The sequence below is a fragment of the Corylus avellana genome, chromosome ca5 (assembly GCF_901000735.1).
Source record: "Corylus avellana chromosome ca5, CavTom2PMs-1.0".
In the NCBI taxonomy this organism is placed as follows: domain Eukaryota; kingdom Viridiplantae; phylum Streptophyta; class Magnoliopsida; order Fagales; family Betulaceae; genus Corylus; species Corylus avellana.
The window spans coordinates 35,344,049-35,367,823 of record NC_081545.1 but is presented as its reverse complement, the minus strand read 5'-3'; the positions used below and the strand labels follow the sequence as shown (position 1 = coordinate 35,367,823).

Sequence of the window (23,775 nt, the reverse complement as noted above, 5' to 3'; positions counted from 1 at the left end):
ATTATTATTATTATTATTAATATTTAATCCAAAGACTTTTTAAACACTTTTTTGTTGTTGTTTTTAATTGATTTTAAATCTTAAATCCTAATCAAACTCTTGAATTTGTTAGCATTACATCTCTGATATTCATTTGAAAGAAGAATTTGTTAACAAGATTTAATTTATAAATTTATTATTATTTAGGATTTTTTTTTATTGTTAAGAGAGAAAAGAAAAATAAGAAAAATATTTTTTGTTGTTACCTAAATTAATCTTATTACCTAACCTCAGCACTCAATGATGGGCCAGACCTAAAGCCCAAAGGCCCAGAACTCCATAACCGTGGAAGAAGATAGGAGGGATAGTAGCGTTCCTCATCCCATTTCCTCTCGCAGCATTTGTTCTTCTTCTTCTTCCTCTTCGCTGGATCTCCGAGCTGCGTCTTTGACGGTCGATCCCATCGCCTCCGCCAACTCGTAAGTCCCTCCTACCCCTTGTGCTTGTGGTTCCTCTCTTCCCTCATTAGGCTCTCAACTATTCTTCGATCTATGCGCTCCTGTCAAATCTAGGTTATCTATGCGCACTTGTTGTCCATCAATTTAGTAAGCTAAAACGACTGTGGATTTGATTTTTTGTTTTTTATTTTTCCGAAAATGAGGTGTGCGAAGAAATTGATCACCGCCTTTGATTTGTTTGATGGATGTGAATGTTAGAGTGCGCGGGATTTAGACTCTATGAGATTTTTGATTTAGTTGTATATGATCTTTAGCTCTCTTTCTTTTTGTGTATATTGTGGATTGTCCAATATTTCGGGAAAGGAAATGAAATCAAATATGCATGGTTTTTTTTTTTTTTGAGAAATGAATACTACAATTTAGCTGTGTATAGGCTTCATCCATGGCTTGAATTCGGTTACACATCCGATATATATATATATATAAAAAGAAAAATTCACTGAAACGATTTTGTTGAGACAAAATGGAGCATAGGGTTTAGACTGTATATTCCCCTTCACTGAAACGATTTTGTTGAGACAAAATGGAGCATAGGGTTTAGACTGTATATTCCCCTAGGGTTTAGACTGCATCTATGGCTTGAATTCGGTTACACATCAGATAATTTCAAAAAGAATAAAAGAAACTATTCACAAACAATTTTGTTGAAACAAAATGGAGCATAGGGGTAAGTGCGAAAGAGGTGTTAGTTCATGGGGTAAGTGTATTTTCCCCTGGGATTTAGACCGTATAAGGTTTTTGATTTAGTTGTATATGATCTTCATCTGTCTCTCTCTTTGTGCGTCTTTCAGTCTGTGTTTGCTGTATATCGTGGATTGTGCAGTATTTGCGGAAGTGAAACGAAATGAAATATGTGTTTTTTCTTTTGAGAAATGAATACTACAACTTAGCTGTGTAGAGGTTTTTAATCCATGTATTGAATTCAATTAGGCATCAGATATTAAAAAGATTTTTTTTTTTCACTGAAGCATTTTTGTTGAAACAAGATGGAGTGGTAGGATGATTTAAGCCCCCAATTTATTTATTTATTTTTATTGGTTGTGTTGATTAATTTGGTGATTTCATTTTGGGGTCAACTTGAAGAGAGTAGTGCTGTTTACTTTTGAAACATTTTCTACATTTTTAGTTTGATTTGTTGAGAATGATTTCCTTATATAGAATGTTTTCACAATCTGAAAATGTTTGCAATGAGTTTCATGTACAGATTGCTCGTATTGCAGTTTCGGAAATGCTGTATTTCTTGATTCACTACTGTTCTATTTTAATGAGTTAAATGTGCTTCTTGAAATCATCCAATGCTTGGGAGGAGCATATATAAATAAAAAAATAAAAAAAAAAAGAAAAGAAAAAGAATGATGTGTGTGATCAATACATGGAGTACCCTTCAATTTAATATGCCCATGTGGTGCACTGTGCGAGTATCATTACAAAGTTATTGTCCTCTCTAATAAATGATAAACATTTCCCTCTCTCTCTCTCTCTTTCTCTCTCTCTGTATGCATGTGTTTACTTGTTTTGTTTTTTTTTTTTTAAATGTATTTAAAACTAGAATCAATTGGGATGTGTACTACAAGGAAGTCAATGACCTGTTTTCTTGGTACTTAATAATAAAATTACTTTTCTATTTCTACCACCATTTTCTTGCAACATTTTGTGTAACAGGGCTTGTTTTTGTTGTTTCTCCATCTGAGGAGATGTGCTGAATGATTTGCCCTTTTTTTTCGGCTTCTGTCCTCCCCAGTCCTGTGATTGTACTTCTGAATATGTGAAGCTTATGTTTGCTTTTCATTTCTTTGCATTTATAACTCCTTGCTCTTTTTTTGTAGGGTGAGTAGATTGACATAAACGTCTACTGCAATGGCTGGACGAGTAATCCACAGGTTACTGAGAAGGAAACTTGAATCTCAATCAACAGTAAGATTCCTGCCATTCCTGCAGCTCCCTCCTGCTCATCCTCTTTGATGTTACTTCAGCAGTACCAGCCTAAATGACCCAAATTGGTGTTGATAACAAAATTCATAAATTTTAGGTTTATGTGAATCCCATATTAGTTTTATATTCTTCTTCAAGAGAGTTGCATGTTGTTATATATTTATAAGGATGTATCAATTTCGTTCTCTATTGAGGTTACTTTTCTACTGGTATCCGTTTACTTTAGCTTACGTGGTAATCTTTTTCCTTGTTATCGTATTTGAGCTAGACGCCGGCTTATTTTTTTTCTTGTTTATTTTTCACTTATATATGGTCACATTTTTGTCTCTTAAAATAAAATTTAGATTCTTTTTTTTTTTTTTTTTTCTGTGGAGAGTGGCTTTCAAACCTGGTGTGGGTAGATTGGAATTACATAGATGCACTTTGGAATTTTGTGACCAGCTTATAAAATAGTACTAGGAGTGAAATTTACCATTTTATTTGATAAAATAGTACTCTATATCAATTTGCAGGCACCTCCTTTATTGTCATCTCTCATCTCGAAGAAATATGATGTTGAGTCTACTGGCATGAAGTCCCTAAGAGCACTTGCTCTCCTCGGAGCAGGCGTTTCAGGGCTCCTGTGTTTTGGAACGTTGGCATCTGCTGATGAGGCTGAACATGGCTTAGACTGTCCTAATTATCCCTGGCCTCATCAGGGCATTCTTAGTTCATATGATCATGCTTCGTGAGTTCCAACTGAACCTGACTATTTTTTTTTTGGGCTCTAGCAATACGGCTATTGATTGTATAACATGACTTAGAAAAGTTCTATCTAGATTGTTTGGGACCAGAAAATGGACCCTTTTTCATTACTTCTACATATCCATGGTTTATATTCAATAATTCATAGACAGTGATAATTCCTTTTGACCTTGGTGGCGTTCTTTTCAGCCTTGCCTTTGAACTTGAACAAACATTACACATTGTCTAAACATTACCTTGGAAAGTCTTTTGGAACTTCTTCTTTTTGGTGCAGGGAATTACATAAGGATGTTGGTTTTGCATATTAAATACAGTTTCCTGGTTTTGATGTTTTGATGTCAATTTTGCCTGAGCAGGATTCGTCGTGGTCATCAGGTTTACCAACAAGTCTGTGCATCTTGCCATTCTATGTCGCTTATATCATACCGTGATTTGGTGGGTGTTGCATATACGGAAGAGGAGGTAAAGGCTATGGCAGCTGAGATTGAAGTGGTTGATGGGCCTAATGATGAGGGTGAGATGTTTACACGCCCCGGTAAACTTAGTGATCGTTTTCCTCAGCCATATGCGAATGAACAAGCAGCTAGGTTTGCTAATGGAGGGGCCTATCCTCCGGATCTTAGTCTTATTACCAAAGTAATTCCCATCTTTTGCTTAAGACTTGTTTATAATCTATATTATCTATCCCAGAGTTCTCTTACCCTTGGTCCATTCAGGCTCGTCACAACGGTCAGAACTATGTATTTGCCCTTCTAACTGGTTACCGTGATCCCCCTGCTGGTATTGCGGTAATTCTTATTCCTTATCTCTTTTTGAATACCTTTCCTATAGTAAATATGGAAAACTGGTGGTTTAGGTGACCAATATGTATTCTTAGTTGAAAATAACAAGCTTGATATCTTGAAATAGTAACACATCAACATGAGGAAAAAAAGAAATGGTTTTAAAGTACTTCATGATTAGTGCACTACCGTCATGGTTCTTAATTGGAATTGTAGATTCGGGAAGGGTTGTATTATAATCCTTATTTTCCTGGGGGAGCAATTGCAATGCCTAAAATGCTTAATGATGGTGCCATTGAGTATGAGGATGATACACCTGCAACAGAAGCTCAGGTTAGTTTACCTCTTAAAATATCTCCCTGAAACAATAAGAAGCTCCTTTCTGCATGTTATCATATGTTCTCTTGAGAATAAAGCTCAAACTCTTCTCTGATGCTGTGGTGCAGATGGGGAAAGATGTAGTGTCATTTTTGACATGGGCTGCAGAACCCGAAATGGAGGAGAGGAAACTGGTACATTTGCTTGAAAATCATGTTTCCATCATATGAAGAGTATTGAAAACCCGTATTTTGTTTATGACATTGTCTGTCTCTGTTTTGCTGTTCAAATGCAGATGGGATTTAAATGGATATTCGTACTGTCACTGGCACTACTTCAGGCTGGTTACTACCGTCGCATGAAGTGGTCAATTTTGAAGTCCCGCAAGCTGGTTCTTGATGTTGTTAACTAACTTCCTTCTGGTTCCCTTTCTACTTTTGCTTATGGGGTGAGTTGAATCGACAATAATTATTTGTCAGATCTAGTTTTTCTTGTCATATTTGCACCAATTGGTAAATTGTTAATGGAGTAACCTGAAGACCGTTCTTTTCTGGGTTTGAGATGAAAATAAGCAAGTCCATATACATGATCCGTTGTTTGTCTGCGGATTTATTTTTGATTGAGCTTCTGTATGAGTTCTAAATTCTTCAGGGTGGACTTTAGTCTTCAATATTTGTTCAAATTTGTCATTTTTTTGTCGTTTTGCAATGGCAATTGGTGACGTTGAAAAAAATGAGAAGCAATGGCCAATATGCCCGATTTAAAACAAGTATTGCTTCTTCCAGTTTTCATATGTTTCACAAGCATGATGTATGGTCATTTTATAAGGTGATACACTATTTTACAAGGTTAGACAATAACAACTGGGTATGTTGGCTATGTTTATGTAAGCCTAGATTTACAACTGGGTACTGTTTCTGTCCATGTGGATTGAGAATTCAAATATTGATAGTAGTATCATTACTTATTTTACTTATCAAGGGTTTCCTCATTCCTGAGAAACAATTGTTTGCCTTTTGTCCTGTGGATGCCTCCCCCTACAGCACTCAGAAACATGTTTGATATACGGTTCTTTGGGAACTTTTTACTTGCCTCTTTCTACAGACATTGATTGTGATTGGCGACATTGGTTCAGGGGAACGGAAATTGTTTTTGGGGCCGCCTAAAATATTTTGTTATGAGACTTGGTTTTGGAAAAAGTGGCTATTTTGTTGTTTGTTTGCAGCCTGAAAATGGTTCAAAAAACATTTTTTTGACGAGGCCTTTTCACAATTGCCTGCCCCAATGGGTGAGAGCAGCGAAAAATGGTTTATCCACAGATAAGAAATGTAAATCATTTTATGCCTTGTGAATATTATTCTTTTTGGTTAGCTGAAAGTATTTAGGTTTGACTAATATTTTATTGTTGTGCCAAACCCTCACAAATAGGAAAAAAAACAAATCAGAAAAAATTTTATGCCGACAAGGCCTGATATTGACTTTCTTTAACGTCATTCTGTCTTAAAGGGAAGGATTCACGGTAAGATCCACCCATGGAGAGGATAATGTGGAAGCTACTTATAATAGAAAGGAAAATACTTGGGTGTTATTGTTTACCATAATTTTCTTATAAATTCACTTAGCAATGATTAATGTGAAAATTGTCCAGTCTTTTTTATTATTATTATTAGGGTAAAGTCCTCTTAACCCCTTTAAACTACCACACAAATGACAATCTACCCTTAAAACTATCAATTGCGACAATTTACCCCTAAACTACTAAAATAATGACAATGTACTTCTAATTTAAAAAAAAATGACAAAATTATCTATATAAAATTTTTAATAAGACAAAAATATCCAAAAATATTTGAAAAAAAAATTAAATTAAATTAAATTTAAAAACAAAAGTTGAAAAAAAGAAAAAGAAAAGAAAGGGTGGTTCTACCGCCCCCAGGTGCATGGGCTGGCCGAGATCGCTTGAGGGGTCGAAGTCTGGGTCGAAGGCGAATCAATCCTTCGCGCAAGATCATGTGTCGCCGGCAAGCTCGCCGGCGAAGGGGTTGAAGCAGGGCTTGGCGGGGATCCCGAGAGTCGAGAGACATCTCGCTGGTCAGAGCTCAAGTGGGTCGTCGCCGGCGTCTACTCAGTTGGAACCAGATACTCAGTCGTCGGCGACGACCCAGTTCTCGTCGACGTTAGCTCAGCCGCCGTCGGAGCTAGCCCAGACATCGCCGGAGATAGAAAAGGCGCCTCCGATTGTAGAAAGTAGTCTCCGAGCACAGCCTGGGATGATTGGAGCGGGTCCGGAGATGGTGGGTATGGCGGGGAAAGTTCCGAAGAAGGGGGTTTTGACGCTGGAAAGCTCCCAGGGAGCCGGCAACACACCGGGAACTGCGCTGAAGGTGACAAGAGTTTTGGGGGTGGATGGGCATGGGGGACCAAGTGCTGAGGAGGGCCTGGGTTCGCCGACGGTGGTGTCCCAGCCACCCCCAGAAACATCTTGGTAGTAGCAACTGCAGATAATCAAGATTAGGCGCCATTGTTGCAAGCTCAACCAGCAGAGATTCCTTTCAAGAGAACTGGTGAAAATCTTCATTGGGTTTTATTTTCAATGATAAGAAAGAATAATTCATTTATGCGTTGATGGGTAATTTTCTAATGTGTGAAAGATGATGATGATGAAGGGAAATAGGGAATGTATGGACGGCAGTAGCGCATATGATAACAGGGGTGATAGGATCAGTAGTGCTGTCTCTGGCATGGAGGCTTCGAGCATGGCTCAGCTAGGATGGATTGCAGGTCCATTGGCCATGCCCAAAAACGCTCGGGGGTGGTTGATCCACCCCTGGTTGGTGGCCGGAACATCCCCAGTTACCTAGGGGTGGTCCAGCCACCATCCAGGAGCGGTTTGGCACCCCTGTTTTACTTTTATTTATTTATTTTTATACTTTTTATTTTTTATTTTTATAAATTTTAGTATTTTTGTTTTTATTTAAGTAAAGGCAATTTTGTCATTTTTAAAAAAATTTGAGGTACATTGTTATTGTTATTGTTTTGGTAATTTATAGGGTAAATTGTCGGATAAATTGTCATTAGAGTGGTAGTTTGAGGGGGGTAAAAGAGAAAAATCATCTGTGAGATTCGAATTGCCTTCTCTCCTGCAGATTTTGTTCCGACTGACGAGGTCTGTTTAAGGCCTCCAGTTACATCTTGGAAATTGAAAGCCCAATTGTGGCCGTTAATTTAGGCCAGCAGGTCCGAAATTAGGCTTTCTTCCTTGAACAGAAGCTGAAAAAAGGCCCCATCGTCCAAACCAATGCCAGAACAGAACAGAAAAAATGTCGAAGCCAGTGTTCTATTTCTTTCTACGGGCTCATGAATGTTTTTATACTGAACGAAAAAAGAAAAAAGAAACAGGTCGATGAAGGTGTTTAATTATGTAATAAAAAATATTAGATCTACAACTCTTTTACAGCTTCTTGAAATGTGTCAACATGTGATTGAATGGTGTTAAATTTTCTTTATAGTAGCCCATGAAGCTCTTATCACATGCTAACACAATTTAGCAAGATACAAAAGAGTTGTAGATGTAACATTACTCCTATATAATTAGCAACAAAGGTTAAATAAACCATCTAACGGAGCCCAATAAGGCAAGGTTGGGAAAAAAAGTAATGCTAAACTACAACCTTCTTGCAACTCTTTTACAACTTGTTGACACGTCCCAGCATATAATTGGAGTGTTAGTTTTTTTTTTTTTTTTAATTTTTTATTTTTACAAAAGCTGAAGTTGCTTCAATCACATGTTGACACGTGTCAACAAGTTAAAAAATAATCGTAAGGGCATTCACATAAGACTCAACGAATTTTTTCTTTATTTAGCTACATATCACATTTCTCTATACTTATATCTTACTCTTTATTTTAGTTATCTATTTTCATTATTACATTCAAATATTTTTTTTTTCAGTGATTTTTTTTTTAATTAATTCTTTCTTTATTGAGAGGATAGAGAAAGATATAATTAAACGGAAAAAAAAAAAAGAAAAAAAAAAAAGATATTTTGTTAGTATATAGTATTCACCAAATTGCTGAGTGGAATGCAACTCTTTTTACTCCTATTTTAACATAATAACTAGCCAAAATAACATTTGACTGTCCGAATGAAAATGCTTTAAAGGAATATTCCCTTTGAAGTCTAACATTTTTATAGGGAAAAAAAGAGAGACAAAAGACAAAAGAAAGTTGCTGTCCATCTCTTGGGGTCTTTGGTAGAATAGGGGCCAATGAGATTGGCACAGGAGAAACATAGGAGACAAAAGAACATGTGATGGCTGGATGTGGATGCTCCAGCAAATCTAGGCAACCATAGTGTTCCTACATTATGCGCCACTAAAAAGGAATGAAATACCGATAACAAAGGCAACAAAAGCTGGTCCATGCACCCTATCAAACAACAGACTGAGATGGGTGCAGATTATGTATGGATAAGTTACATAAAAGTAATTGTCAATTGATCCAAAAAAGCTGACTTTCATATACTTTGCTTCTCTAGGGAGCCAAGAGCCTCTCCACTAACCAAATGGCCACTCTCTTTTTTCTTTTCTTTATTTGATTTCTTGTGAGTTAGGCCCAAACTAATTAACACCAATCCAACCCTACTTTAACCATTAATCATTGGAACATTACTTTTTTGAGCATCAACTTTCATAGTACTACAATAAAAATGAGGGTGAAAGGCGTGTTTGGAATTACATAAAAATGAAAATAATTGGTAAAGGAATTTCAAGAGAATCCAAATTTATATGTGAATTGACCAATATTGTGTGTGTCGGGCATCTAACCGTTACGCCAAAATCTCTGGAGTTGATGGGACGCAAAAAGACGAACCCTAAAACGCTCATATTCCAAAATTAGGCCCCCACTAAAATCATAACAATGTGGCATGGATTTGTAACTCAAAGCACAAAAATAAAGTTGTTCCTATGTTCAATTAAGACGTTCCTGTAATCAAAAGACTACGTACTCCGCCCAATCACACGCAGAATACTAAAAAGAAATAAACAACACTAATTAACATAATTGGTAAAAGAAGGGCTATGTTTAGTAACGTATCTTTTAAGTGTTTTCTCTTTTTAGACATAAAAATATACTTTTTTCTCAAATTCATTAATAAATAACTCAAAACATTAAATATTTTTTAAAAAACTTTTCATATCTTCTTGTAGGAATATTCTTATAAAATATGTGTGACGACCTTAGTGTCGTCCAAAGTTTTTTATTGAGTCTTTTTAATTGTGATGTGACTTTTAAAATTACAAATAAATTAAAATTCAATAATGAACACTATTGGATTTTGATTGATGTTACACCCTCAATCAACCCTTATATATATTTTTTATTTAATAAGAATTAATTTAATAATTAATAACAAATATCACATCAATATTATTAAATAATTATAAGATAAAACTACAGACACGACTCTCTTTCTACCAATTAAAACCTATACGAGAAAGGATTGTCTACCAAATTTCTGTCACGTGTACGACAACCAAGAAAAACGTCCCCACAATATATGTAGTTGTAACAGTTTTTATTATATATAATATAAGTTGTTGATGTGATAAAATCTTTAATATCGAAACAAAGCTATAAAAAATAAAAATCTTAGTGGCACGTCACATGACAAGATTCAAATCCAACCCTCACATTATCATTAAAAAATTACTCACTTGTGAACAAAGCCCACGCTCACGGATAACACGTGCAACTACTCCTCTCAATCAAAGCAGCCTGTTAAACAGGTATCAGGAAGTGCATCTCACGCGCCAAAAGTCTAGTGCGACAATTAGATTAATCAGCAGTTTAAACCGAATTTACTGTTTCGAGCTAATGATGTCCAAAACACGTGTGCACATTCTGTAAGCTTTTACAAAAGGGTTTCCACTTAAACTGGAAAAGAAAATTATGCTGCAACCCGGGCAATCCCCACGTGTCCTCTCTTTCTCAAAAGTGCCCCAACACGCTCCCTACTCTGATTGGCCAGAATCGTGGGACCTATCACAGACCAATATTTGCACTCCCGGATACGCCACTTTTCAACGGGACCCACCGCTATCGAAACCAGCCAATCACGAGCCGATACTGTTTCAGTGTTGCAATAGACACGTGGTGCTTGCTAACCCAGCCACCGGTGCTCACCGATATCATTATCGTTTTCATCTCCGAGAGAGACTGACAGAGAGAGAGAGAGAGAGCGAGAGCGAGAGAGAAAGGTTAGGAAGAGAGGTAGAGGAGGGTGATGGACGGTGGAGAAGGATGGCGCGTGTCAAGCATCGGCGGTGGGTCCCAGGATAAGACGTTAATTAACAGAGTGATGCTCAGATTCCGGCCGATCGCTCCGAAACCGGAGACCGGCGGATCCAGTTTGCCGACGGAGAACAAGAGCCGCAGTTTTGTTTCGGAAGCAAGAAGAAAGAGAAAGTACGTTAGAGTTCGCAAGAATAATAATGGATATAAGAGAGAGAAAATGGTTTCTGAGGAAGAAAGTGAAGATGGGGTGGAGAAGACGGTTCTGACTCTGCAACTGTTGCCTGATAGAGCTCAAAAAAATAAAGATCTGGACGCTGGAGAATCGTGGTCTAAGGTTGATCGCACGGCTGATAAAAAATCGGTCGAGGATAATCATAATCAGGGCCCACAATTGTGGCTGAGTGAAAAGAAATGGGCGTTCGGTGACGTGGACACCGGTGCTGGGTCAGATCGGACGGCGGTGATGGCTCAGACGAGGGAGGTGGAGTCGTGGGTGACGGTGGAGAGCGTGACAGACACGTGCATGGATGTACGAGGAATAGGGTGCACGGATATGGAGAAAATTAAGAATCTCGAGAGGGACACGTGCCCGGGGTTCGTATCGGACGGTTTCGAGAGGGTGCAGTGGGTTAATGAAGCGTATATGCGGATGGTGAGCCAGGAGGGTGATGGGCAGTTACAGGAGTGTACAGTGAGGTTGGTGGCAAAGGAAAGGTTGTTGCCCGGGGCTTACCCAGCGTTCACGGCTCGAGTGAGACTGCAGCACACGTGGCGTAACCAGAAGTACTGCACTTCAAAGGTCGTGCCGTGTGATGTGTGGAGGATGGATTGTGGTGGGTTTGCATGGAGGTTGGATGTCAAGGCTGCTCTCAGTCTAAGCCTTTGAAATAAAGATCAAGGAAGACAAGAGAAGAGAAGAGACCTCAGGTCTTCAGGTATTGCTTTGCCTACCAGTTTTCTAAGAAATTGAGTAGTAATTAAATCTTAAGAGCATTCTCTGAAGGGATGGCGCCTTTAGTTGCCTTTTTTGTGGCATGGGAAAAAGATTTTACCATGTATAAAAACAATAACATCAATTAATATTGTGGCAGCTGGTACAAAAAAAAAAAAAAAACAATGTGGTAGCAGGTTGAAGGATCTGGATCTCTTTAAACGTTTTGTTTAATTTCGGTAAATTCGATCGGATAGAAAATGAGAGACTTCCTTCCCGAATTTAAAATCACAATAAGTCCGTTGAATATATTCCTCCTAACCAAACCATTAAGCATGAAGCATTATTGCGAGGCAGCTGGGGTTGAAGGAAAAGTCGACCGGGGCCACCTTTTGATTATAAATCAAGCAGGCCCCAATACATTATTATTCTATCGCGTCTCAACTAAAAATCCATGTGTTTAGTTAGCGCACAAGAATCTCATATGGACCCCAGCATTCTTAAAACTTTTAGGGAAATGTCATTTAATTTGGCCATATATAATATATATGATTGTATGTTTTGCACTGTTAATATTCTTATTCGCTATTCAGTGTGGATTCTTAATTAATCTGTGTGTGTGGAAGAAGTGTGAAAGAATCACATTTAGAACAGTGACACTAGACTCCTATGATTTTTTTTTTTTTTTCCTAAAAAAAATTATATAAAAAAACTACAAAAAGATAAGAAAATTAATGAAGAGCAATAATGGTCTTTCCTACTAGGGATAGAGAAAGCAGAAGAGGTTGGACCGTTGGAGAGATGAGACTGGGGTGGCCCAATAAGTTACATTGTTGGCGTAGAAGTTGACACTAATGTTAATTTCTTTCTTAACTTTACTGAATAGAAGATGGATAAGAGAAATGACGCATTGAATAATTAAAGAGATCTGCTAGTCCAAAGTGAGCTATCGCTGGATAACAAGAGATTTGAATTTTTTTATCTTTTCATAAGCAATCCAAAAAGCACGAGAAAAGGGTGGGCCAACTCAACAAAGACTCCAAGACAATTAATAGAGTGCAATATAAACTTACTGACTATTGAAAATAGGCCGAACGATTAGTCTTTTCCAATTACGCTTGAGAACAACATAAACGCAGCAAATTGTAGACCACTAGAAGCTGATCGACTGTCTTGGGATGTCAAAAAAATCTCAATATACACATGAGCCGGTCAAAGCTAAAAGCCTAGTTTTGGTATGTTATACAAGTATATATAGCAACTAGGTAGCCGCACTTCCCTAGTTTGGTGTACCTTTCATGCATGTTAAATGATATAAATTTCATACATATATAACTCTTTTAGATTAGTTACAATCAATGAATATGTTCTAATCAGAAGTTTGGATTCAAATTCCATTATTTTTTTTTTCTCACAAGCTCGACATAATAGTTGATAATATGTGAAATGATTAAGCATTAGATTTTTACTACAAGTTTTTTCACGAGAAAGATAAATGTTTATTGTTAACTTATCTTAAGAATTTATTAATTTTTTTTTAATTAAACTTGAAACTGTTTCTCTTGCTTTACCTACCAAAAAAGGAATTTGCCTAAACATATATCTTGATTACTTCTTTTAGTATGTGAGCGTCGGTGGCCGAGAGAGGAACTAATCCACCATGGACTCCTAATGGGTAGGTCGAATGAGTCATTGTCAATCACAGAAATAGCAGCACGTGGCAGTAGATGAGAAGCCAATCCAATCAGCCCTCTTAAAACCCAATGACGTCAAAGATCTACCAATAGATCCGCAGAGTTCGGACCAACCACGCGTCCCTGCCGTACAGAGATCAAAATAAAACCTAACCACACGCATTTAGACCACGTTTTCACCGTTTCCAAAAGATCAAATCCCATCACTCGGTCTATATCACAAGGTGCACCTAACGCTCCCCCGAAGCGAGTGGAACAGTTAAATGCCCAACTGTTCCAACCGAATTTAGTTGTACATGGCAAATGAAAGACGACCAAGTGTGCGCTGTCTCGAACCTCCCAAAAGTCTTTTCCTCTTCAGTGAAAATTACTCTAAGCCATGGGCTGAGCCCACGTCTACCACTCCTTTCGGCAGTGCTGGACACTCTCTCGTCTCCGATTGGCTGCCTTGTGGGGCCTTTCCCCAGCGCTTAATTACGCCGGATACGCTGCTTTTCTGCCGGGCCCAACCAAAAATTAACCAATCAGCGGCCGTTGCTGTTTAGGGGTAGCCATAGACACGTGTTCTTTCACGCTAGGTTACTGTGCGTACTTGTGCTGTGATTATTGCTCTGAACTCAAACAGAGAGAGAGACAGATGGTGGGTTTGATGGAGGTCTAGGGGGAATGGAGAGTGGAGACCGAAGTAGCATGACAAGATGCGGTGGGGGTGTGCAGGATAAGGCGATAATGAATCGGATGATGCTCAGATTCCGGCCGATTGCGCCGAAACCGGCTGCCGGGGGCTCCGGTTCAGGTGGGTCAGCGGTGGATAGCAAGAACGCGTTTGTTACGAAAGGAAGAGCGAAGAGAAAGTACGTTAGGGTTCGGAAGAATAGTGGGTATAAGCGAAAGAAAAGAAAAGCTGAGGAGGAAACGAAAGAAATGATAGAAAAGAAGGATGGGTTGGAGAAGAGGGTGGAGACTCTGCAGCTTTTGCCTGAGAAAAGTGAACGAAATGAGTCGCCGGAGAGTGCATCTCGGTGTAACTTCGACCGTACGGTGACAAGAAAGGATAGCCAGGAAAATGGGGACGCACCCATGTGGTTGAACTTCGATAAGGGTGTATGCAAGGACGGGGATCGGACGGTGGAGACGCGTCCGATGATGATGAGCGCAGTGGAGACGTGGGTGACAGTAGAGAGCGTGACAGACACCTGCATGGGTGTGCCACTGCCAGCGCTAGGGAGTACGGACGTGGAGAGGATGAGTAATCTGGAGCAAGACACGTGTCCCGGGTTCGTATCGGACGGCTCGAATAGGGTGTTGTGGGTGAACGGGGCTTTTAAGAGGATGGTGAGGCAGCAAAATGACGGGCAGTCACGGGAGATAATAACGGTGTGGTTGGTGGCAAAAGAGAAGTTGCCGTACTCGTACACGGCCTTTAGTTGCCAGGTAAAGCTGCAGTACAGGTTGGGAAAGGATAAGTGGTCGCAGATAGTGCCTTGTGATGTGTGGAGGATGGACGGTGGAGGATTTGCATGGAGGTTAGACGTTGAAGCAGCCCTCAGTTTGGGCCGTTGATTTAGGTCGAAAAGACACAGAAGTGTGAAGCAACAAGTCAAAATCCCAGGTATTGTAAACCAACGTATTATAATATTATTAGGTATATCGTATTGATCATATATATGTTAGCTATATCTGAGCACAGAATGTATATATAAACTATAATAAGCCTTGAAGAATTAATGCTGTTGCCACACCACTCGGATCCTCCTTATTCTTAATCATCCATACACTTAAAAAACACATGAGATTTGCCCAATCAAACATTTTCTTCAGTAAAAAAAAAAAAACATTACCGGAGTTTTCTCTTTTACCCAAATTTGGGTGGGAGTCGTGTTGTGCCTCTAAACATGGCCTGAGTAGGAGCGCATTTGCTTTATCTTCTTTAGCAATTAGCGCTATTTTATTGGCGGGGGTGGGGACAACCCTAATATTCAACCAAGAAAAAAAATAGTTAGAACTGCATCTCTAGAGATTCAACTGATGTGCATCATCACTGACTGCATTTTCTCTTCTGTTCTTCCCAGGTAGGAATATATAGAGGGAAGTACAGTTGACCAAATGGAAGCATATATTGGCTTGTTGCCAGTGCTTAATTCATTTGGTTCTTCATAATGTACTCATGATTTCCGTTTTCTATTGGGTGAGGGTGGTTTTCAGATTTCACCGTCCACTAAGAATCCCCGGATTTGTCCATCAATAACCTCTTTGATTCCTAAAGGATTTCTCCTTGGTATTCAATTAGCAGCTTCATTCTCCTTTTCTTTTCCTTTTTTCTTTTTTGTTTTTTTCTGGGTTTTGTAGGGAGAGAAGGGGCATCTTGAAGAGGGTAATTAGGGTTTGCAATAGAGTGGAGACATTGCAATGTGGATACGGGGATTCTTACATTTTTTGAGGAGCATAAGTCATTTTCTCCCAACAGTGTCAAATTTGTTTTGGAATATTTATAAGTTATATAATTAATTGTGAACCAATATTTTTTGCATGCACTAATTATCCCCGAAAAAATAATAATAAACATTTTACACCTAAACAAATATAACTATAGTGTGCAAAAAAAAAAAAAAAAATACTGTCCTAATTTAGAGTTGCTACATCGGTCAGAAGAATCTTTTGTTCATTAGCTTCCTATATATCTACAGTGTATAGACAAAACTGTGATTGTTCTTAATTATTTAGGGTTTTGCTGTACAAAGTACCACGTTATTAATTAGAATATGGAACCTTAAAACAGTAAAGCCTCATGTTCCAATTATTTAGAATTAGCTGATCAAATTCTCCGTGTCTCTTCATCGATCTCTATTGTCTTTATGTCATGTCGTGCTCTCTTTACTAAGTTCTTAGTCAATGATATTAAAGATTGCATATATTCTTTGGAACTTGGAATGTCGATGAGATTAAGCAAAAGAAAAGAAAAGAAAGAAAAACGAATGTCAATATATAGATATATATATATAAATAAATTGATGTTTTTGGAATTTTATTCTATCAAGTACTACAGTACTCTTAGAATATGGAACCTAAAAGCAGTGAAGCCCTATGTTCCAATTATATATTTAAAATTGGCTGATCAATTAATTCTCTCTATTCTATGCATTGTCGTACATGCATGCTTTATTTAATTTATTAAGTGATATATAGCCGGCAATGATGAAAAAGAAAGAAAGAGAATATTGTCAATGAGTATTATGTATGGTGAAAAAAACATCAACGATTTTATATATATATATATATATATATATGTGTGTGTGTTGTTTTAAGGAATCATTCTATAAAATACTCTAATCTTAGAATATAGAACCTTCAAACAGCAAAGCCTTACTGTTTTGATGATTGGCTTCTACTTAATTAATTTGCTGTTCTGTTCCAACCTAAAATCAGCAAAGTAGAATTTGTTATGCTTGTTTATTAATTAAGTTTTATAGGCACTCGTGTTGAGGTGGATCCGTTCTTTAGAACTTGGAATGTCAAAGGAAAAAGAAAAAGAAAAAAAAGCATTAATTGATAACACATCACCCATCTTTGCTCGAATTGGTTGGCTTTCTTATCAATCCAAAGTGGTCCATGGCTTCATAATAATATTAATTAGATTCTAATTATGCATTTGACTTTGACAAGACGGCACATTAAGATTGATAAAGCATCACCTATTTTTACATGCATTCATGGTCTTTTAGAGAACATATATGATAGTAACAAATTCAACATATAAATTCACATGATCTTTACATTAAAATGTGCTTTTTTGAGATTATAAATAATAATACTACTTTTTACACTTATTTATTACGCTGACTGATGTGACGTGTTTTAAGTTTTTTTTTTTTTTAAAAAAAAAATGTCTAATACGGTAAACAACTTAAAACAAGTCACGGCAACCAGTGTAAAATTAAAACAATAGTTGAGCGTAGTTCGAATCTCTTGGCTGATTAGTGTTTGAGGGAAGGATAAAAAGACTCTAAATTAGACTCCAATTATACATTAGACTCTAATTATACATTAGAAGCTATATAGTTCAAGTGCTCAGCGTTTGCTAGTTAGTTGTGGGTACTCAGTTTCAAAAGCCTTGAAATCTCTTATATGTTCTTCATTGAGCATTTTTTTTAGCTTCAATCTTTTTCTCTCTCCCGGAAGTTTTGTTTTTGTAGTGTAACACTTTCTAATCATCGACATAGATGTCTAACACCGAACTATATATCCTTAAAAACCTTTTGTCTCTATTTTCGTTATTTTTCATATTATTATAAGTTTCTTCAGTGTACATGTTGTAGGTAGTGGATGAAGCCTTGTTTCGTATAGGAAGCAAGCAGTTGATGATTAAGACGGGGAGCAACCTCAGTAAATTAAACCAACGAAAGCAACTGAGATGCTAAATTTGTATTAGAAGGCATATGCCGGCCACCCAGAGCAAGCAGAGAGTGGTCGGTTTTCACAGTGGGGCGGCTCAGGAAATCTTGTCACAAAACTGTTGACAATATGTAGCACTACTACTACCTGATTGGTCTGTTGTGAATGGTTCTTTTATCTCCTTCTGGGAATCATTGGCATTTGAATATAGCTTCTAAGTATCATGGAAATATTTGTAGGTCTCTTTACCCGAAAACCTTTTTTGGAAAAAAGATGCAGATCTCTCAGTTTATTGAATGAAGAAAATTTATCCAACCTAGATCGGAGAATGATTTTGTCCGCTAAACTCCATTATAGACGAGATGTTTTGCAGGTAACATGAGTCTTTTGTTAAAACTTATCCCCCTCTTGGAACTTTGGCGTTGAGTGTACAAAGAAATCATGGTATGGAAAAGCTATCTTTAAGGATGTCATGAAAATTAAAAGAGGTCCAAAGTTGATGTGATGAATAAGTAATTTCCCTATATATATATATATTTTGTGAAAAAATATTTTCACTCACTGAAAATATAATGAACGGAATTACTTTGCTTAATTATATGAAGCATAACAACATGAACAACATATCATTCTCTAAAATGTCTGCAAGAAATCCAAGAATGGAAAAAAAATGATTCAAAATTAAGTTGAAACATGAAGGACAGGTAACTTGAAGTGAGCTTTTTAACACATTGAAATTCTATAAAGGATTGGCCTCTAGCTGTAACATTTCCACACTGAAATAATGGGAAATTCGGGATGTGGAAGAAGGATACTTCTAGTTCAAAAAGTCCAAAGAGCTTGCACACGACCAAAAGGAAAAGAGAACTATACAAACATCTCAAAAAGCTGATGTGGTAATGTCAAATAATCATTTATATATTAATAAAGGCTCAAAAAGCTTTATCGAATATGTGTAAGACATTTGTATTGTATGTAGTATTTCTCTTTTCTTTTTGGTCGCGTGAAAGCTCTTTGGGCTATTTGAAGTGTACAATTGGATATATCATTCTTCTATAAGCATTTATAGACAAAAAAAAAAAAAATGGAGTGAGGAAATTTTTTTAACAAAGGTTGGTCCAACCTGACTAGCATTGTTAATGGTGGAATAAATGTGTGGTTTCTAGCATTACTAAAAAAAAAAAAAAAATTACAAATATATATATTTTTATTTTATAAAACAATAAACATCTAAATCTTTACAATTTTTTATAATAATAAAAATTAGTATTTTGAAAATTTTGACAATATTTAACGAAAAATCCTAATTAAATAGGATAATTGAAAGTTCGATATCCTTGAGTTTTTAAGCTTTGGTTTGATAATTTCAACGCAAAAATTTATGGGTGTTAAGTTTTCACCAAATTGTATGTACGGCTAGCATTTTTCTTAAAATTTTGCTACGAAGTAATAATAATAAAAAGAAAGTCACTTAAATAATAATAAAAGAGAGTCAAAGTTTGATCAATAAGATGTTTTTTATGCCATTATCGACTTTGCTCGCGAGCCCAAGAGCTGAGTCCATTATGTGATGCTGGAGTTCTGGAGTTGGGCTTAAGTTCTCAAATGGTCCGAGCGGCCCCAATTTTGGTGCAGCTTGATTTATCTTGAGTGGGGGTTTTTTTATTTTTTATTTTTTTAACTTCTCAATCTTCTATGACAAATTTATAATGTCCTTACGCGGGATGAGATAGATCCTGAATTCGATATATTTATTTATAATTTTGAAAATAACATTTTACTTACTTTAAATTTCATTCTGTTAATGATGATTATAATTTATTACTAAATATGATCATGATCATGCAATTAACAATTATAAATATCCTAGATAAATTAAGTATAATTTATTACATAATCAATGGATTATAAAAATTTATTTATTTTTAAATCCCTAATGAATAAAATATTATGTTTACTTAAAATACATGAAGTTAGTCTCCTTAATCGGCTAGAGACCAAACTTCACGAAGCAAATATCAATAATTCGAATATCCTTTATTCTTCTTCTTTCCTTGTGTGAAGATGTAAAAAAAAAGAATTCATTAACATGCCCATAAATCAAACTTCTCTCATATCATATAAGGTCAATTATAAATTCTTTCAATTTTTATTTTTATTTTTTTTTCCGACTAGATTGTTCCTAATGGCTTCAAAGAAAAATGAGTGCTGTTAAAAAAATTTTATTATAAATTTCTTGCAAATTAAAGTGACAATTTATGTGATACTTCGCAGTCGGCCGGGTTTACGCCCTAAGTCTGCACCTTAGAAAACTCCTATTAAAAGCAACAAAAAATAAAAAATAAAAAATAGTTGACCTGAGTAGGACAAATATTAAGCTCTAATTAAGACAATTAAAGTCTCTTAAAAAAAAAAAAAAGACAATAAAAGTAGACAAAAACACTAAACTAAATTCAGACATAAATCCAACGGTTGATATTGCTCAAGGGCTTTGTAAAGAAACTAGACAGCGTATCTCTCTTTCTCTCTCTTGCGCGTCTTTCTCAGACACACTCTCGAAGCTTGTCCTCCGAAGTCTACTTGTTAGGTTGATTTCTTTCTTATCGGGTTTCGAATTCAACACCATACTTGATTGGGAGCTCGTTTCGGTGAAGGATTTCGGTAATTGGATTGCATGGAGAGGCAGCGGCGACTATTTTGGTAATTGCCTTTAGGGTTTGGATCGTTCTGATTTTTTAATTTATTTTTCGCTTCATAATTTGACAAGCTATTTAGCGCTCGATATTAGGGTTTTTCTTTTCAATTTTTGTTGTTGTAGAATGGTTTCCAGTGTAAACTTTGAGTTTTTGAGTTTAAAAGAGAGTGAATGATACTGTACTTGTGAAGTCTCGAACCCTCCTGTTAATTTAGTTAGCTTGTTTTTTCTTTCTCAATAATCTAGCTGACTTGCAACGGTTGTGATTTGTGAAATCAAGGAATTTCATATTTGATTTACTTTATCGTTCATCGTCTGTTTGGTGGCTGAGAAAAAAAAATTGAAAATTAGAATAATTCATTTTCTGAGTGGAATTGTTTCCCCTCTTTTTTTCTTTTTTCTTTTTTGAGGGGGGAAATTTAACATGTTTTCATTTCTTTTTCTTCTGGGTTTTTTTTTTTAATCTACATTTCTCAGCAACCAAACAAACAATGCCTTATTGTCGGCTTGCTGAGATGGAAGCATAGTTTAAGGTTAACGGAACAACCGGAAGTGCTAAATTTACTTCCATGATTGATACATGCAGAGTAGATGATCAAACCGTCAGGTGGCAACTGCTGCTGTAGGGCAGAGTGGGTAAAAGGAACAAAACGCAGTGCTTGGTTAGATTATTGGATATGACCGTAGGGAAGAAAGCTAAGTACCCTGGTGGGTACTATGGTAATGCATTTGAGACGGCGGGTGAATCAGAGGGTTCCGGTTGCTCGGGCCGAATTGACACTGAGCTTACGGCTTCAGAAGATTCAAGTACCCCAATGAGGAAATGTATTAGTTTAAATTCCAATAATCGTGACACATTTGGTGTTCCCATGCAAGTTCATTCCTTGTCAAACATGTTGCCATCTGAAAGAAAGGAGTTAGTGCATAGGTTGAAATCGGAACTTGAACATATTCAGGTTCTTCAGAAGAAATTTGAATTGCAAAGGACAAATGCTGTAACTGTGTCATCATCTAGTGATATTCTTAGCTGCAGTAATGGACAAATTGGGCCACGGATAGAAAATGTCAAAAAATCATCAGCAATGACTTCTGGGCTGGTAAAGAAATCAAATCCCCTGGGCCATGGGCCAGGAAAGAAATTGAATTCTGCAGGTCAGAAGCAACGTGGGTGGAATCGTGGTACTTCTGGCAGGTTTGAGTCCACACCAAGCACTGCAAATGCAATTTTGATGAAACAGTGTGAGAGTCTGTTGAAACGTTTGATGTCCCATCAGTATGCTTGGGTTTTTAACACCCCTGTTGATGTAGAGAAGTTGAATATTCTGGATTATTACACTATCATTAAACATCCTATGGATTTGGGAACAATAAAGAACAAGTTGGCCTCAGGAGCTTGCTCCTGCCCGTTGAATTTTCTTGGTGATGTGAGGCTTACCTTTGCCAATGCAATGACCTACAATCCACCTGGAAACGATTACTACATCATGGCTGATACTCTTAGTAAATATTTTGAAGTGAGATGGAAAGCTATTGAGAAGAAACTACCCAAGGCTGATGCCCAACCATTACCGGCAAAATCTGGTTCTCATGAAGGCGTGGAAATTGCTAAAAGAGTGATGCCTCCCTCAAAAAAGAGGAAAATCACTTCACTGCCTCATGAAGTCATGCCAAAGCCTGTTAAGCGTGTAATGACTGCTGAGGAGAAGCACAATTTAGGCAGAGAATTGGAGTCTTTGCTTGGAGAAATGCCTCTTCATATCATTGATTTCTTGAGGGAGCATAGTTCTAATGGAAGGGAATGTGGAGAGGACGAGATTGAGATTGATATTGACGATCTCAGTGATGATACCTTGTTCACTTTACGGAAGCTTTTGGATGACTATTTGCAGGAGAAGCAAAAGAACCATCCAAGGGCTGAGCCTTGTGAAATAGAGGTATTATCCCAGCCTTCCTCCAATTTCAAATTATTGAAGTTATAGTTTTGTGTGCTTCTCTTCTATCTGCTTGAGAAATATATGTTCCTGTATTTTCTTTTGCAGCTGTTGAATGAATCAGGGCCGAGCAATTCATCCATGCAGCCCTGCAAAGGTCACATTCTCCTTCATTTGGTTGCACATGTTAAAGCGATGCTCCTGAATTGCCCATTAGTACTTCATATGACTTGTTTCTTCTCCTTTGTTTGCATTTGTAGGGAATGACCCGGGTGATGAGGATGTTGACATTGGTGGAAATGAGCCTCCTATCTCAAGCTACCCTTCTGTGGAAATAGAAAAGGATGCAGCCAATAGAAGCAGCCGCTGTATCAGCTCAGGCAACTCCAGTGGTAATTTGAGTTTGTCATACTGTCATCTATGTTTGATTAGGTCATTTCTAAAAATTCATCCTTTTGTAAGATGAATCATTATCTGGAATCTGGTTTGTGGGAGCAATGATAATAATCCCCTTTTCGCTTATAGGAGAACATGTGTACAAGTTTTTGTGACGAATTAGGAATTGTCTATACTGCATTTATTGCCACTTAAGCTTTCATGTGGAAGAAAAGAAGAAAAAAAAAAATTGTCCTGCCGTAGTTCTTAGTTCTCATTGACATATTCTAGATTAACATGAACATGGAAATTTTACCAGATATGAAGGCATTCGGTCTTCCTATAATAGAATTGTTTGCTTATTTGGTGATCTTTTGTTGCTGTTATGTTGAACTCTAGCTGGTCTAGACAATTTTTATAAAAGTAATTCAAACTATGAAATCCCTTTTTTCATTTTGTTTATTTTTTTCTTGTAAGTTGGTGCTGTATTTATTCATGACCCTATCTTGCGTTGTCTGCAGATTCAGACTCTAGCAGTTCTTCTGAAAGTGAATCTGATGCAAAGGTATTTAATCGTTCAATCTGGTTTTTGTTGATAATGCGTTGACAAAAAAACTGGTTTTTTATATTATACATTGAATAGTTGTTGGTTTTTGATTTTTTTTTTTTTTTTTGGTAAATTGCAGTTTGCCCCTTTAAACGACCATCCTATTCTCAAATTGACCTCTAAACTACAAGTCGCTATAACTTGGACCTATAAACTACTACAATGTTTTGAGTTGCCCCTTGTGTCAAAATTAGCCATTATTTGGACTGGAAAACATTAGCACGTGCCTTGTACATGCGCGTGAGTTACCAAATTGCTCTTAAAAAAATTGACACAGAGATAATATATGGGTGGTTGCATGGCCACCTCTTCTGGACAGGTGGTGGTGGCCTTGTGACCAACCCCTTTGAATATGTGAGGGCTGACTGCACAACCACCCTTTAAATAAATGGCGGCTGCCTCCTTTGTTATGTTGGGGAGTGGCTGCGCAGCCGCCTCTCAAACCAGTTACATGGCCACCCCCTAATATAAGGGGATGGCTGTGTGACCATGCCCTTTGAACGGGCAAGGGCGGCAGCGTTACCACACCTTTGAACACATAGGGGTAACCGCGTGACCACCCCCTTTGAACAGGCAACCA

General features: G+C 37.2%; 4 protein-coding genes across 6 annotated transcripts in view; all 4 read left to right on the top strand.

Annotated features, from left to right (window-relative positions):
* Positions 1-348: 348 nt before the first annotated feature.
* LOC132182928 (cytochrome c1-2, heme protein, mitochondrial) lies at positions 349-4,943 on the top strand. The gene is made up of 8 exons (XM_059596296.1): positions 349-458; positions 2,324-2,411; positions 2,942-3,156; positions 3,530-3,809; positions 3,890-3,961; positions 4,172-4,288; positions 4,402-4,467; positions 4,569-4,943. The coding sequence occupies exons 2-8, from the start codon at positions 2,355-2,357 to the stop codon at positions 4,683-4,685; spliced, it is 924 nt and encodes a 307-aa protein (XP_059452279.1). The 5' UTR covers positions 349-458; positions 2,324-2,354; the 3' UTR covers positions 4,686-4,943.
* Positions 4,944-10,041: 5,098 nt separating this feature from the next.
* LOC132183031 (uncharacterized) lies at positions 10,042-11,644 on the top strand. Its single transcript, XM_059596422.1, has one exon. It carries the CDS (start codon positions 10,560-10,562, stop codon positions 11,454-11,456), a length of 897 nt encoding a protein of 298 aa, XP_059452405.1. The 5' UTR covers positions 10,042-10,559; the 3' UTR covers positions 11,457-11,644.
* A 1,948-nt stretch (positions 11,645-13,592) lies between these two features.
* Positions 13,593-17,964, top strand: LOC132182659 (uncharacterized). 2 transcript variants are annotated; one of them, XM_059595963.1, is made up of 2 exons: positions 13,593-14,807; positions 17,512-17,964. In XM_059595963.1, the coding sequence occupies exon 1, from the start codon at positions 13,862-13,864 to the stop codon at positions 14,756-14,758; it is 897 nt and encodes a 298-aa protein (XP_059451946.1). In that variant the 5' UTR covers positions 13,593-13,861; the 3' UTR covers positions 14,759-14,807; positions 17,512-17,964. The 2 variants fall into 2 exon arrangements, with proteins under 2 accessions (XP_059451946.1, XP_059451947.1); XM_059595964.1 differs by having other exon boundaries at positions 17,498-17,964.
* A 2,127-nt stretch (positions 17,965-20,091) lies between these two features.
* The window catches only part of LOC132180586 (transcription factor GTE8-like), a 5,670-nt gene continuing 1,986 nt past the window's right edge, over positions 20,092-23,775 (top strand). The window contains exons 1-5 of one of the 2 annotated variants that reach the window (XM_059593465.1): positions 20,092-20,287; positions 20,874-22,216; positions 22,322-22,370; positions 22,474-22,605; positions 23,110-23,153. In XM_059593465.1, the coding sequence (XP_059449448.1) occupies positions 20,960-22,216; positions 22,322-22,370; positions 22,474-22,605; positions 23,110-23,153 (1,482 nt within the window). In that variant the 5' untranslated portion in view covers positions 20,092-20,287; positions 20,874-20,959. Of the gene's footprint in view, positions 20,288-20,868; positions 22,217-22,321; positions 22,371-22,473; positions 22,606-23,109; positions 23,154-23,775 lie in introns of both variants that reach the window. The other variant, XM_059593464.1, reaches the window with a different exon arrangement.

Bases quoted from the DNA above. Each gene is read 5' to 3' on its own strand.
- LOC132182928 (XM_059596296.1), top strand. From the start codon at position 2,355: ATGGCTGGACGAGTAATCCACAGGTTACTGAGAAGGAAACTTGAATCT. The intron at 3,157-3,529 runs GTGAGTTCCAAC...TTGCCTGAGCAG, and splicing joins AGTTCATATGATCATGCTTC to GATTCGTCGTGGTCATCAGG. The intron at 3,962-4,171 runs GTAATTCTTATT...TTGGAATTGTAG, and splicing joins ATCCCCCTGCTGGTATTGCG to ATTCGGGAAGGGTTGTATTA.
- LOC132183031 (XM_059596422.1), top strand. From the start codon at position 10,560: ATGGACGGTGGAGAAGGATGGCGCGTGTCAAGCATCGGCGGTGGGTCC.
- LOC132182659 (XM_059595963.1), top strand. From the start codon at position 13,862: ATGGAGAGTGGAGACCGAAGTAGCATGACAAGATGCGGTGGGGGTGTG.